General features: G+C 43.3%; 1 protein-coding gene across 3 annotated transcripts in view; it reads right to left on the minus strand.

The window, feature by feature from the left end:
* Positions 1–1719: 1719 nt before the first annotated feature.
* Positions 1720–12230, minus strand: part of LOC147627792 (protein CYCLOPS-like) — a 77189-nt gene continuing 66678 nt past the window's right edge. The window contains exons 9-11 of one of the 3 annotated variants that reach the window (XM_086814764.1): positions 3015–3134; positions 2551–2691; positions 1720–1990 (exon numbers count right to left, since the gene is read on the minus strand). In XM_086814764.1, coding sequence (XP_086670890.1) covers positions 2571–2691; positions 3015–3134 — 241 coding nt within the window. In that variant the 3' untranslated portion in view covers positions 1720–1990; positions 2551–2570. Of the gene's footprint in view, positions 1991–2162; positions 2692–3014; positions 3135–12230 lie in introns of those variants that run through there. The other 2 variants (XM_086814765.1, XM_086814763.1) reach the window with 2 other exon arrangements.

A 12230-nucleotide genomic window follows, 5' to 3' on the forward strand; every position in this document is an offset into this window, starting at 1 on the left:
GCTAATTTTATTAAAGTCGACATCTTTATAAAAGTGGACACTATTTTGAGCCCCACAAGCTATTTCAAGAAATATGATTGAAATACAGCAAGAGGACACATGGACTCGCTCTTGTGTGAGCAAATTGGATCCAATCTTGTGTTATGTGCAAATTTTATTCTATGCTATGTTAATTATTACTTTGCACTTATTTTATGGGTGGTTTTCCTCTAATAAACATGGTGTCATCCTTGGACAGATCGTCTCCAAGAACGACATCTCCATGGATGACAACAAGATCTGTGTGTTCTTAGAGTTACCACACTTGTCAACTACAAAGGAGTGCAGAGATTCATGGGACACATAGGGTATTATCTTCTTATATGCCATATAGACCTATATATAAGCTATTGTCTTTCAATGGACATGCGAATGCCCATAGACATATGAGACATTGAAGAAGGCATTAGCAAAGCATATCCATCCTGATGGAATTCCCAATGACCTTTGCTAGTTGTCAACTTAATGACACTGAACACAACTACACCACGACTGAAAGATAGGGTTAGCCATGGTATATGTAGTACATGCATTATCTACTTACTACTAAATTTATTTTCTTTATCGAGCATTGCTGGATTTGGTGAACAAGCATTGCAACCAATGGAGTGGTTAACACACTGCCCATCTTCTCTTCATCCTTAGCCATGTAGTTTGACTTGACTCTCATGCCAATAATCTTTGGCTAGATGTTCCATTTTGCCACAATGGTTACATCTAACTCTCGGCCTAGGTCCTTTATTGGTGTAGAAGGTAGTCTCTCTTGCGGTTGAAGTCGATCTACCTTTTGCTTGATTCTTTGTAAGTGTCAATTCCAAGAATTTCTTCAAAGTGGACAAAAGAGTCTCATAGTCTTCACTTGGCATACTCTTGAGAACAACAATAATGCTAGCAAGCTGCTTCATTATGCGCTTCATCTTGTTAATGTAAGCTACAAGAGACTCATTAGACATCATTTCTAACCCAAAGAATTAGATCTTTAGGCTAATCTTGCAATTTTTACCCTTTACCCCAAACCATGTATCCAACTTATCCCATGCATCCTCAGATTTTATCTTTGGAGTTACATGATGGATGAATGCATCTCCAAGTGCTAATGCAATGATTGCTAATGCCTTCTCTTCTCGAATTTGCCATGGATTTGAATCAATCCCTGATGTGGGCTTAAGGATTCTCATATTAGCAAGTACTTGATTTTAACTTGCTATATATGGGACCCATCTTCCATAAAGTTCTCACCACCATCCTGAATGCCATGATGCAATGTAAAAAAGTCTTTGAAAACAATGATTTAAGCAATTATCGATGTGATTAAGCCCAATTAATGTTAAAACCCAAAATCTCCAAATTTAGCAAAAGCTGAAACTGCCTTGATTTGGATTAAAGATTTTAGCCACCAAATGATATTGGTGAAGGGAATTGATGATAGACAAAAGTTTAACAACTCCCCAATGGTGGATGTAAAGGCCCAATTGCTCAAAAAACCCAAACCTCTCTTACCAGAAACTTCTGCAGAAATGTACTTTCTTAAAGAGATGATGTCTCCTCCTTGAATCATATTAGGCTTAATCCTACCTAGCTATCTTGATGATCTGAGGATAATGGAGATAAAAAGGAAGATACCAACTTAGAAATTAAGTTGAGATGAATAACGATGTGTAGAAATAGATGAGAGACACGATAGGAATAACTAAAGCTTAAACAAAAAGATTAATGGTATGATCAACACACATAATTCTTGCATTAGAAATGCTAAAATATAGCATTGTGAAAAGGTCTATTTGTCCCTTGGACTCTCCAAAAGCCATGACTCTCCAAAAAGCCATGACTCCCCAAGGATTATCTGTCTTTTGCCCATATCTGTTTACGAACTACCAACTCCCCAAATACTTCTAGAGGAGAAACGACCGTCTTTGAGGAGGTGACTACCTTTCCTTAGTTGCCTGCATGACTGCTCAAAGCAAGCGGTGCAAAGCCATGTGAATTAATGAAAGCTCTTATTAACATGGGTGATTTAATCAATGCTTGAGTAAGCAAATATTATAAATAGACATGTTTCAATTTTCACTATGCATCACCTTCAAGCAAATGATTATGTAGTTGATTAACACAGAGACAATGTTGCTATCTTGAAAGAATGTTTTTTCAGTGTCTTTTTCATAGTCTTAACTAAACAACTGCATGTTACCTCGTTCAAATCCTCTGGCATTCAATGTTACCTCAGTCAAATCCTCTGCAATTCAATGGCTTATGGTAGCACTTGCAAGTAGCAAGTTTTAGCTAAAGCAGGTCTGCTGGCCATGCAAAATGATGTATGCATCTATGATAAGCACCAGTACCTTGAATCAAAACAAGGCATAGATATATACATACAATAACTTGGGTTGGTCAAGTATGCAATGCTATTAAATTTTTTTTGCTTTCATTACACTGCATACTTTCAAATTGACTAACATTAGAAAAATCCATTACAATACTCACTTACATATACGATGGTATGTGTGAACTCACAAGGGTGGAGCATGGGACCATCAAAAATGATGGCCAGAAGCAAGTCGCTCTACCTCTTCTAAGAGCCGTTCTTTCTCATGCTGCAACTCTTGATTCTCTTTTTCTAACTCTTCTATTCTTTTGGTTTGCTCAGAATCCTTCCTATTGAAAGATCAAGACAAATATCAAAAAGCATGGAGAAATAAGTAGGCTCTAGGCACCCAAACAAGATAAAATAACAGACACCTCATTTCCAAAACAAACTACAAATACACTCCAAAACAACCTGATTAATTATGAGATGAAGGGCTAAATTGTTCATGCCAAATATTTTCATTTTGCAAGAACATGTACCTATCATTAATGGCACAAGCACGCGGGCACAAGCATGCACAGGTCTGTGTATATGTATGTATACATGCATGCATATAAGTAAGTGTTCATGCCAAAGATTTTCATTTTGCAAGAGAGCATGGAACATGTACCTATTCATGAATGACACGGTCAGCTTCAGAGACCGAACTTCCTTCTCAAGAGCATCACAACGCTTCAGTGCAACCTGCAAGTCTGATGGTAGAACTGGCCTTCCTTTTGCCTCCAGCATCCTGCAAATTGTATGACAGTAGCATAAGCTGCCACTCTTAGCTTGCAAGGTACACATCCTGGCATCTATACAAACAAGGGTTGAAAAATCATGTGGCTAGGGTAGAGACCTATTGAGTAGAAATTGTTCCACCTGTTGTATCTTTGTTTCGGCAATATCTTGAGTTCTTGCATTCATGTCTTCATTTTTTCTCTGAATCTTTCAGGACCCACAGGAGATCAAGCCAGCCAGCTTTCGGGCTGGCCCTTGCCACACAAGCCCAACTACAACTTCTATCTTCACAACCTTGATTGTGCAATCGGTGCCCCATGATGTGACACAATGGCTTTACATCAGAGCATCATTCATCAGTAGGATTTACCTTCTTAGGAATATTTTGTCATATGCCGTGGCCCCATTGTCAGCCCCAATCCGGGACATGTCAAGCACAAGCTACATACGTCAGTCTCCACAGCCATAGAGAGTCTGCATGTGTCAGTCCTCTTACCCACTTGGAGATATCATCAGCTAGTGCATGTAGAAGTCAAGCCATAGCAATAAGTTTGCATGAAGACAGGCCGTGGCATGCAGTCGGCCAGCATAAAAAAGGTATTTTTTCCCATGTGCAGCATTTTTAATAGCATTTAATGCTATTGTTTGTCCAAGTTGCTACTGGCCGACCAGCAGCCTAGGGGCACATAAAAGCAGCGCTTATTTCCTCATTTAATCATTCATCATCAGAAAAGTTCAGCATCAGTCCCAAGCAGTTCCAGCATTCCCAAGTCCTCCACAAAGAGCATCTTCAGCATTCAGCCAGCATACATGCATCCCTCAGTTTTGGGATTGCATAGTGGTCATTGAAGAGCAATTCAATGGAGCTTGGACAGCATCGGGATCAGCCTTTGTTTGGTCGACATTGTCCTTGCATTTGGTAGTCCTCAATCATCATTCAGTTTCATTGTAAGTTCTCCAAAGAAATATAAGCAAATACACCTTCTTGCAAGGGGGCTTTCAGTGGGTAAACCGGGACCCAATACTGTGTTGACTCTTATCTACTTTCTCTCTATCTTCTATTCTCTCTCTAAGTGGAATTGCACAGACTCACAAGTATAAAGAAGGCTTTGTTGCACGTTACGACGATCAACCTATTGCATGCTACATTGGTATCCGAGCTGCAGGTTGTAACCCAACTTGGCTACCCTAAAGTGAGAACATTCCGTGGATGGTAAAACTGTGGTCAGGAAAAACCACCCACGCCTCCACAATGTTAGGAGAGATATCGTCACCAAGTTACAAGCAAGATATTGAAGAAGAGTTCTACAGGGAAGATACAACTCCTACAGAAACACTTGTGCCGAGCAATAAAGACTTCATCAGATTACTCTTGGAGCAAAACAGGTTTCTAAGGCAACAAATTGAAGCCAAAGAAGAAGAAGCTGCACAAGAAAAAAAAGCTAAAGAAGAGGCTGAAAAAGCCAAAAGAGCTGTCAGAATTGGAAAAATTATTCCTTCTCATGAAGCAGCAACGGCACAAAGAATGACAAGCCAAAGAAACTCATGTGAGGATGAACGAAGAGCTGAGGACGCTAAACGCAGGATTGAAGAAGACCAAAAGCGGAAAGATCAAGCTACTTGAGAAAGGCTTGATCGTGAGGCTATGCAACTCCTAAATCAGCAGTTGATAGCTGCTATGTAGGCGAATGTGTTATCTCTTCTCCCTACACTGGCAAACCAAGGAGCAAGTTCCTCCACCACCCCAACCACCACCGTCATACGAGCTCAAACGAGTTTCAGTAAGTATGATGGTAAGTGTGATCATGATGCAATATTAAAATTCATTCATCAATTTGTCGCATATTTTCCATTTGCTAAGATTCCAGATCCACAAGATCGAGTCTACCTGACGGCACCTCACCTTTCTGGCTAAGAGGTCACTTGGTGGTAGTAACGGTTGAGTCTACATGTAGACCCATTCATAGGGGCTCCACAGTATGTATGGGACACCTTTGTGTCCGACCTAAAGAAAAGGTTTCTCCCTCCACAGTACATGACCAACCTTGTGGATGAGTTCTACAAACTCTCCCAAAATGGGTCACCTGTGCTAACTTCCTCTAATAAAGTAATCGCGTCGATATATCCGAGGAATTTGAAACAATTCATTAGAGGTCTGGATACTAACATTAGGTTTACTGTACGTAATTTTGAGCCACAGTCTTATGAAAGGGCTCTCACTCTTGCTCAGAATCAGGAAATGATGCTGAACGGAGGTAAGCCCAAGCAACCCCAGACTAGCTCCAAACCCCAACAACAATCATCCACAACCCAACAATTATCATCTCAGGGGGGGAAGGGGGTTCAGAATAGCAAAGATAATAAGAAAGAATCCCAAAGCACTTCAAGAGGCAAGAAGGATAAAACCTTCGCGCCTAAGAAAACACGTGAGGAAAAGACCAAGGAGGGCATCACTAGTGGATATCTCCAACCAGAAGAGCAAACGCGGTAAAAGGGGAGGAACAGATGTTTCTTCTGCCACACAGTGGGGCATGTTAAGAAAGATTGTACCAAGTGGCAGCCTGCACAAACCGCCAAAGCCTCTGCCTCCACATTAGCCACCGCAAAAGCTACAACTACACCTGTTGTATGGCCGCCAATGCAATCCAACTGTTGTCTACCTTAAACGTTGTACCCACAGTGATATTTGACAATAAACAGAAGGGCGCAGTTGAAGAGCAAAAGAAAGCCCTCATTCGTACTTATGGCATAGCAGAGGGACAACACTTCTGAAACCGGCCTTCAGAAATCTAACGGGCGGTGGAGCAAATACTCGGCACACAAAACATTTCATCACCCATGATAACCTGAAAAAGGAAAACAAATAGGGGTCCTGTGCAAATAGTACAAGGACACCGATTGGCCCCAAAACGCAGTGGCGCTCCTTGCGGTATTTCTTTACTTGATCAAAAATGAGTACATAGTACAACTTGTCGAATCCTTTACCAATAGGATCCCTTTTAGATTTTCACCCAGGATTTTCCAAATAAGAACTCTCGCTTAGTACAGCAAAGCATTCTATAGAGAAGGCACACCTGTATGACACCTCCCTGCTTGAAAAGGTCTTCTCCATCTCAACCATGGATCTCACGAGCCCTTTCCCAGACAGCAGTAGGGTTGTACCAAACCATATGTCCTTCCTATAGTCACAGCTTGCGTGTAACCTCGAGAAAAAACTATAACCTGTTCACATGAATCCAGAGACATGCTTTCCTCATGAAACCAAAGACCTGTATCTGATAAACCATAGACCTGTCCTGTATCCTCGATACCAAAGTCCTGTTTCTTCTCGAAAGACCAATGTCCTGTTTCCATGACAGATAAACCATCAGATCACGGTTGCCAAAACCTAGAGAGAGAAAGATAAGGGACGTGTCAAGCAATCCCTAAATACACATAAGTCCAAGTCGAAGAGCAACAACACATCTCAACCTGTGCATATGCACCTTGATCCTCTGTTGGGGTAAAGGCACTATGCCCACCCTTATAGTGTGTACAAGCCCATAAGTTATAGTTTTCATGAATGTATCAAATTTATGATACCATTCCCTTGGTGCCTGTTTGAGCCCATAAAGACTCTTTTTCAGCTTGCATACAAGCTTCTCCTTTCCACTCACTGCATAACCCTCTGGCTGTTGCATATATATCTCCTCATGGAGATCACCGTGAAGAAAAGCAGTCTTCACATCCATTTGAATCAAGTCCAGATCATCATGCGCAACCAAAGCTAACACAGCTCTAAGTGTGGTCATTTTGACCACACAGCTCTAAGTGTGGTCATTTTGACCACTGGAGAGAAGATCTCCTCAAAGTCCACACCATATTCCTGCTTGAAGCCCTTAGCCACTAACCTGGCTTTGTATCTTGGCTTTGCATCTGGTGCAACTTTGAGCCTGTAAACCCATTTGCATGGCAAAACCTTCTTGCCTGTAGGCAAATGCACCAACTTCCATGTTCCATTTTTGTGCAGAGAATCCATCTCTGACTTCATGGCACGCTCCCAAAGAGCCTTGTCTGCCCTCTGTAAAGCCTCCTTGTAACATGAGGGCTCCCCACTGTCAGTGAGCATCAAGTAGTCAACCCCTGGAACAAACCTGTCAGGGGCTTTGGAGGGTCTTGTGGACCTCCGTACCCAATGACCATCATTTGCAGGTTGCTGTCCAGCCTGCATATCACCTATTGGTGGCTCCTGTTCCATGCCATAAGGCTGAAAAATCATGCCCGGTATCTCCTCTAACTGTGGTATATCCATAGGGATATCTTCTGCCATCTCTGGCTGTCCATTTGGACCATTTTCAGCACCATTTAAGGGCTGGTTTTGCTGCTGTAATGGCTGATTTACAGCCCTTGGTTGTTGTCCATGATGTCCATCATCATCAAAGATGACTCTGCCAGGCTCCTGTTGCCTTGCAGGCTCCTTATACATGCATGTTTCATCAAAAATGACATCATTGCTGCGTATAATCTTTCTATTCACGGGATCCCAAAGTCTATACCCCATTTCACCTTTGTCACCATATCCTAGGAATATGCATTTGTGAGACTTAGGATCAAGTTTGGTGCGCATTTCCCTGCGTATGTACACGTACGCAACGCAACCAAACACTCTCAAGTGCTTGTATGACGGAGGCTTCCCTGTCCATACTTCCTCTGGCACTTTCCCACCAAGCCTCGTGTTAGGTGACCTGTTTATAAGATGAACGGCTGTCATAACAGCTTCAGCCCAAAAACCATGAGGTAATGCAGCATGTGACAACATAGAACGGACCTTCTCCTGAATGGTCCTGTTCATCCTCTCTGCTGTCCCGTTTTGTGGAGGATCATAAGGAGTAGAGAGCTCCCTCTTGATGCCTTTAGCATCACAAAAGTCCTGAAACTGTTTGGACATATACTCTCCACCATTGTCGGAACGCAAAGCCTTCAGTGTTTTGCCAGTTTGATTCTCAACAAGAGCAACAAACTTCTCAAACACTGAGAATGTATCACTCTTCAAACGAAGAGGATAAACCCACACCTTACGTGTGGCATCATCAATAAAGGACACAAAATATTTTGCCCCTCCCAAAGAAAGCTGAGGCATCTCACATACATCTGTATGCACAAGCTCTAACTGAGCATCTTTCTGTCCAAGAGCTTTCTTGTGGGGGCACTGGAGTTGCCTGCCATATATACAATGCTCACAAAACTGAAAACTTGAAAACTTTAGAGACGGCAAGTAACCCAAACGAGACAGTTGCTCCATTCCTTTGACACTCATGTGTCCCAACCGGCTATGCCACATAGAGATTTCCGGCAGCTCGGTTGCATTTACATTAGCATGGTGACAAACACCTGCATGCATAAAGTAAAGAGTGTCCACCTTAGAGCCTCTGGCAACAACCAGTGAGCCCTTACTAATTTTCCACTTTCCACGACCAAATGTGGTAACATAATCAGCATCATCAAGCTGTCTAGTAGAAAGCAGGTTCTTCTTGATCTCAGGCACATGCCTGACATCATGGAGCATAAGCTGTGAGCCATCTGAAAACACAAGCCTCACATCACCTCTGCCAAGAATCTTGCATGCATGGTTATCACCCAAATAAACTACTCCTTCATTGCCAGCAGTATACCTGACAAACAAGTCTCTGCAACCTGTGACATGAAAGGAGGCACCTGAATCAATGATCCATGAGTGCATACCATGACCATCTCCTATTTACGTCTTCACTTGATGCCCGTTCACTTCTTACAGGAGATTTTAATGTACTAAGTGCACTATGTACTATAACTTATGGGCTTGTACACACTATAAGGGTGGGCATAGCGTCTTTACCCCAACATCCTCTGTATCCCAATCTCGTAAACAAGGCCTGCAATCCACGATACCAAAGTTCGCCTGCTTGGCTGCTTCCACACATGCAGCCGCCATTGGTATGCATGTTCCACGTTGCAGAAGGTTGCCCATAAACTCCCCAACCAGCCCTCTCGTAAACGTGCAGTCCAGTCCTCTGCGAATCAAGCGAAAGAGGGAGATGGAGAGCACACACGACTGAAAACAGTACGGAAGCGTGCTCTACAGCAGCCCAGTCGAGGCGCCACCCACACGTGCAGCCTCCCTGCTTGAAGCCCGCCTGGCACCTGTTGCGCAGCTCGTGCACACACCACGTATGATAGCCGCCTGGTCACCTGTCTGGTAGACGCCTGGTAGCCCGACAAGCAGCAACCCCTACAGCCAGCCCTTGCGCAACAGCCTGGTAGTTCGACTAGCAGCAGCCCCTCCAGCCAGCCCTTGCGCAGCAGCCTGGTTGCACATAGCGGCAGCAGCGCCCAATAGCAGCGGCAGCTTCCGGCGGTGGCAGCAGCTCTTGGCGACGGCGGCAGCGGCGGCAGCTCTTGACGGTAACAGCAGCAGCAGCAGCTTCTAGCTCCTGCGCCAGCAACACCACCCCACGCGCAACAGCAGCACCCAGCATAAGCCATCTGGCGACCTCCACACGGCCACCTTCCTCTTCAGCTCGCGACCCTTTATAAAGAAAACGATGCGCTTTTTCTCAAAAACGCCAAAAGCAACTTAGCAAAAACGCATGCCTTCAAATAATATTATTATTTTTATCATCAAAGGTTTTAAAAACCTTATAACCTCAAAATCCCTTTTGTCCCCTTTCACACTTGGGCTGGCCACACTTATGAGTTTCCTTTTCACATTCAACTGATGCCTGTCCACACTGTGCGTCCTGTGCCCGTGCCCACCTGCTTGTTGTCAAGAGGGAAAAACACAGGGTCATAACAACTTCATTGTTCTCTTTGATATGATTCTTGTCTTATAATTAGCTAGTTGTGGAGAGAGATTGAGAGAGAGAGATAATGTAGGTGGAGAGAAAGCTTTCTAGCTTTTTCCTCTCTTGTGAGATTGGATTGCGAGGAGTCCAAGCAATTGGATTGATAGAACTTGAGGGTTTGACACCCCTTGAAGTTTCTCTTCCCGCAATCAATGTGATTTCATGCTTTAAATGGGTTCATACTTTCGATGTTTACAATGCTTATTGTGAAGCTACAACTTTCCTAAATAATGTACAACTTTCACACTTTAGAGAGGTTCATACTTGCAGTGTTGGGACAGCTCAGAGGATGCCATTTCTCCTCAATTGGCTAAAAAGATGAGTTGTAGACTTGTACCCCATATCTGGACTCAAGGAGACTTTATTGTCTCACCTCTTTTGGGGTGTAATTTGATTCTCGACATCTAGTGGTTTAGGGAGTATGCACCCATTCCTAATTGGAGGCAGGACACTTTCACGATTGTTGGTGTTCGTGAGCTTGTCCTAATTCGCGAGGATGGAAGCATTCCAGGTATTCCCCTAATCTCGCACATCCATACCCAATGAGCTATCAAAAAAGAAGCGGAGTGTGCACTGATATATCTCCGTAGCCAACAGTCTATTGTTCAGTTCAACAACCTCATTAAAGCTAAAGTTGGATCGTCTCCTAGCATAGTTTCAAGACATCATGCTAAAGGATGATCTTCCACCGCAGCTCCCACCCAGTCGTCATCACATTGAGTTGGTCCCTGGGATAGAACCGCCCAGTAAGTTCCCCTATCGCCTTTGTAAGGCACTGGGGAGTGAACTGGAGCAACAGCTTTCCCAGCTAGTCCACGCTGGATTTATCTGACCATCATCCTCGCCCTTTGTTGCACCTATCTTGTTTGTGCAGAAGAAGACAAGTCCGCACGATTATGCGTGCACTACAGGGCTCTTAACAAGCTCACAGTGAAGAATAGGTTTCCAATGCCCAGGGTTGGAGTATATCCTTGAGCGACTCAATGGTGCAAAGTTCTTTTCGAAGATAGATCTCAAAAGTGGCTATCATCAAGTTTAGATCTTTACGCGTGACATTCCCAAAACAACCTTCAGGACTGAACGTGGCCATTACGTGTTTGTGGTGATGCCATTCAGTCTAACCAATGCACCTACGACATTTAACAAGATGATGTCTCGGGTATTTGTGAAGCTCATAGGAAAGTGCATGTTCATCTTTCTAGATGATATACTCATTTTTTCCCCAACTACAGAACAACATGTGCAAGATATCGAAAAGGTCTTGCAACTTTTGCGAGACAATGAGCTCTACATCAATGCTAAGAAGAGCGAATTTGGGGTAGAAGCAATCCATTACTTGGGATAAATTATCAGCTCAGACGGGATTAGCCTTGACCCTGAAAAGGTAAGGGCAGTTCTCGAATGGGATGTTCCCATGAATGCTCAAGAGATCCGCTCTTTTGTGGGTCTGTGCCAAGCATACAGTACCCATATGGACAAATTTTCCGACCTTGCAGCATCTCTCACCGATCTGAGCAAGGGCGTGAAGACGCGTCGTCAGAAGGTGTCTGTCACACGAGTAAAGCACTCCAGGCATTTCATGCAATGAAAAAAGTGGCTTTTGAGTCTCTGGTTCTTAAATTGACTCCTGGGATGATCCTTTCAAGGTAATCATCGATGCCAGCAATCTAGCGATAGGAGTTATCCTCCAACAGGAAGGGTGCCCAGTGGCTTATTATAGCCGGAAATTAAATGATTTAGAAAATAATTATTAGGTGTATGATAGAGTTATTGCTGGTGATGACATCGCTTAAACATTGGAAACACTTCCTTGATGGGAGAGAGTTGACCGTTAAGACAAATCACCAGGCGCACTGAAATGGTTACAGACCATGCCTAGTACCCAATGGAGTGATAGACAAGCCAGATGGAGTCAGATCTTCCAACAATTTGGAGGTATGATTGAATACATACCTGGATCAAATAACCCTGTTGTTGATGCTCTCAGTTGAAAAGGCAAAATTCAAAATTTGCAGGAGTGCATTGTGCTTGAAATAGAGGAAAAATATCTCGACAATATGAAAGCACAATACGAGCATTCGTTGAAATTCGGGACTCCATTTCGATTGGCCCTGCCATGAGAACCGGGTCACTACACCATTCATGATGGCTGGTTATTTTACAAGAACCACTTGCATTCTCAAGGAAAAGTGACAGGCACTTCTCCATGATGCTCATGATTCTCTCGTTGGAGAGCATCGTAGTAT

Source organism: Cibotium barometz, chromosome 20 (genome assembly GCF_041138505.1).
Source record: "Cibotium barometz isolate CiBa-2024 chromosome 20, ASM4113850v1, whole genome shotgun sequence".
In the NCBI taxonomy this organism is placed as follows: domain Eukaryota; kingdom Viridiplantae; phylum Streptophyta; class Polypodiopsida; order Cyatheales; family Cibotiaceae; genus Cibotium; species Cibotium barometz.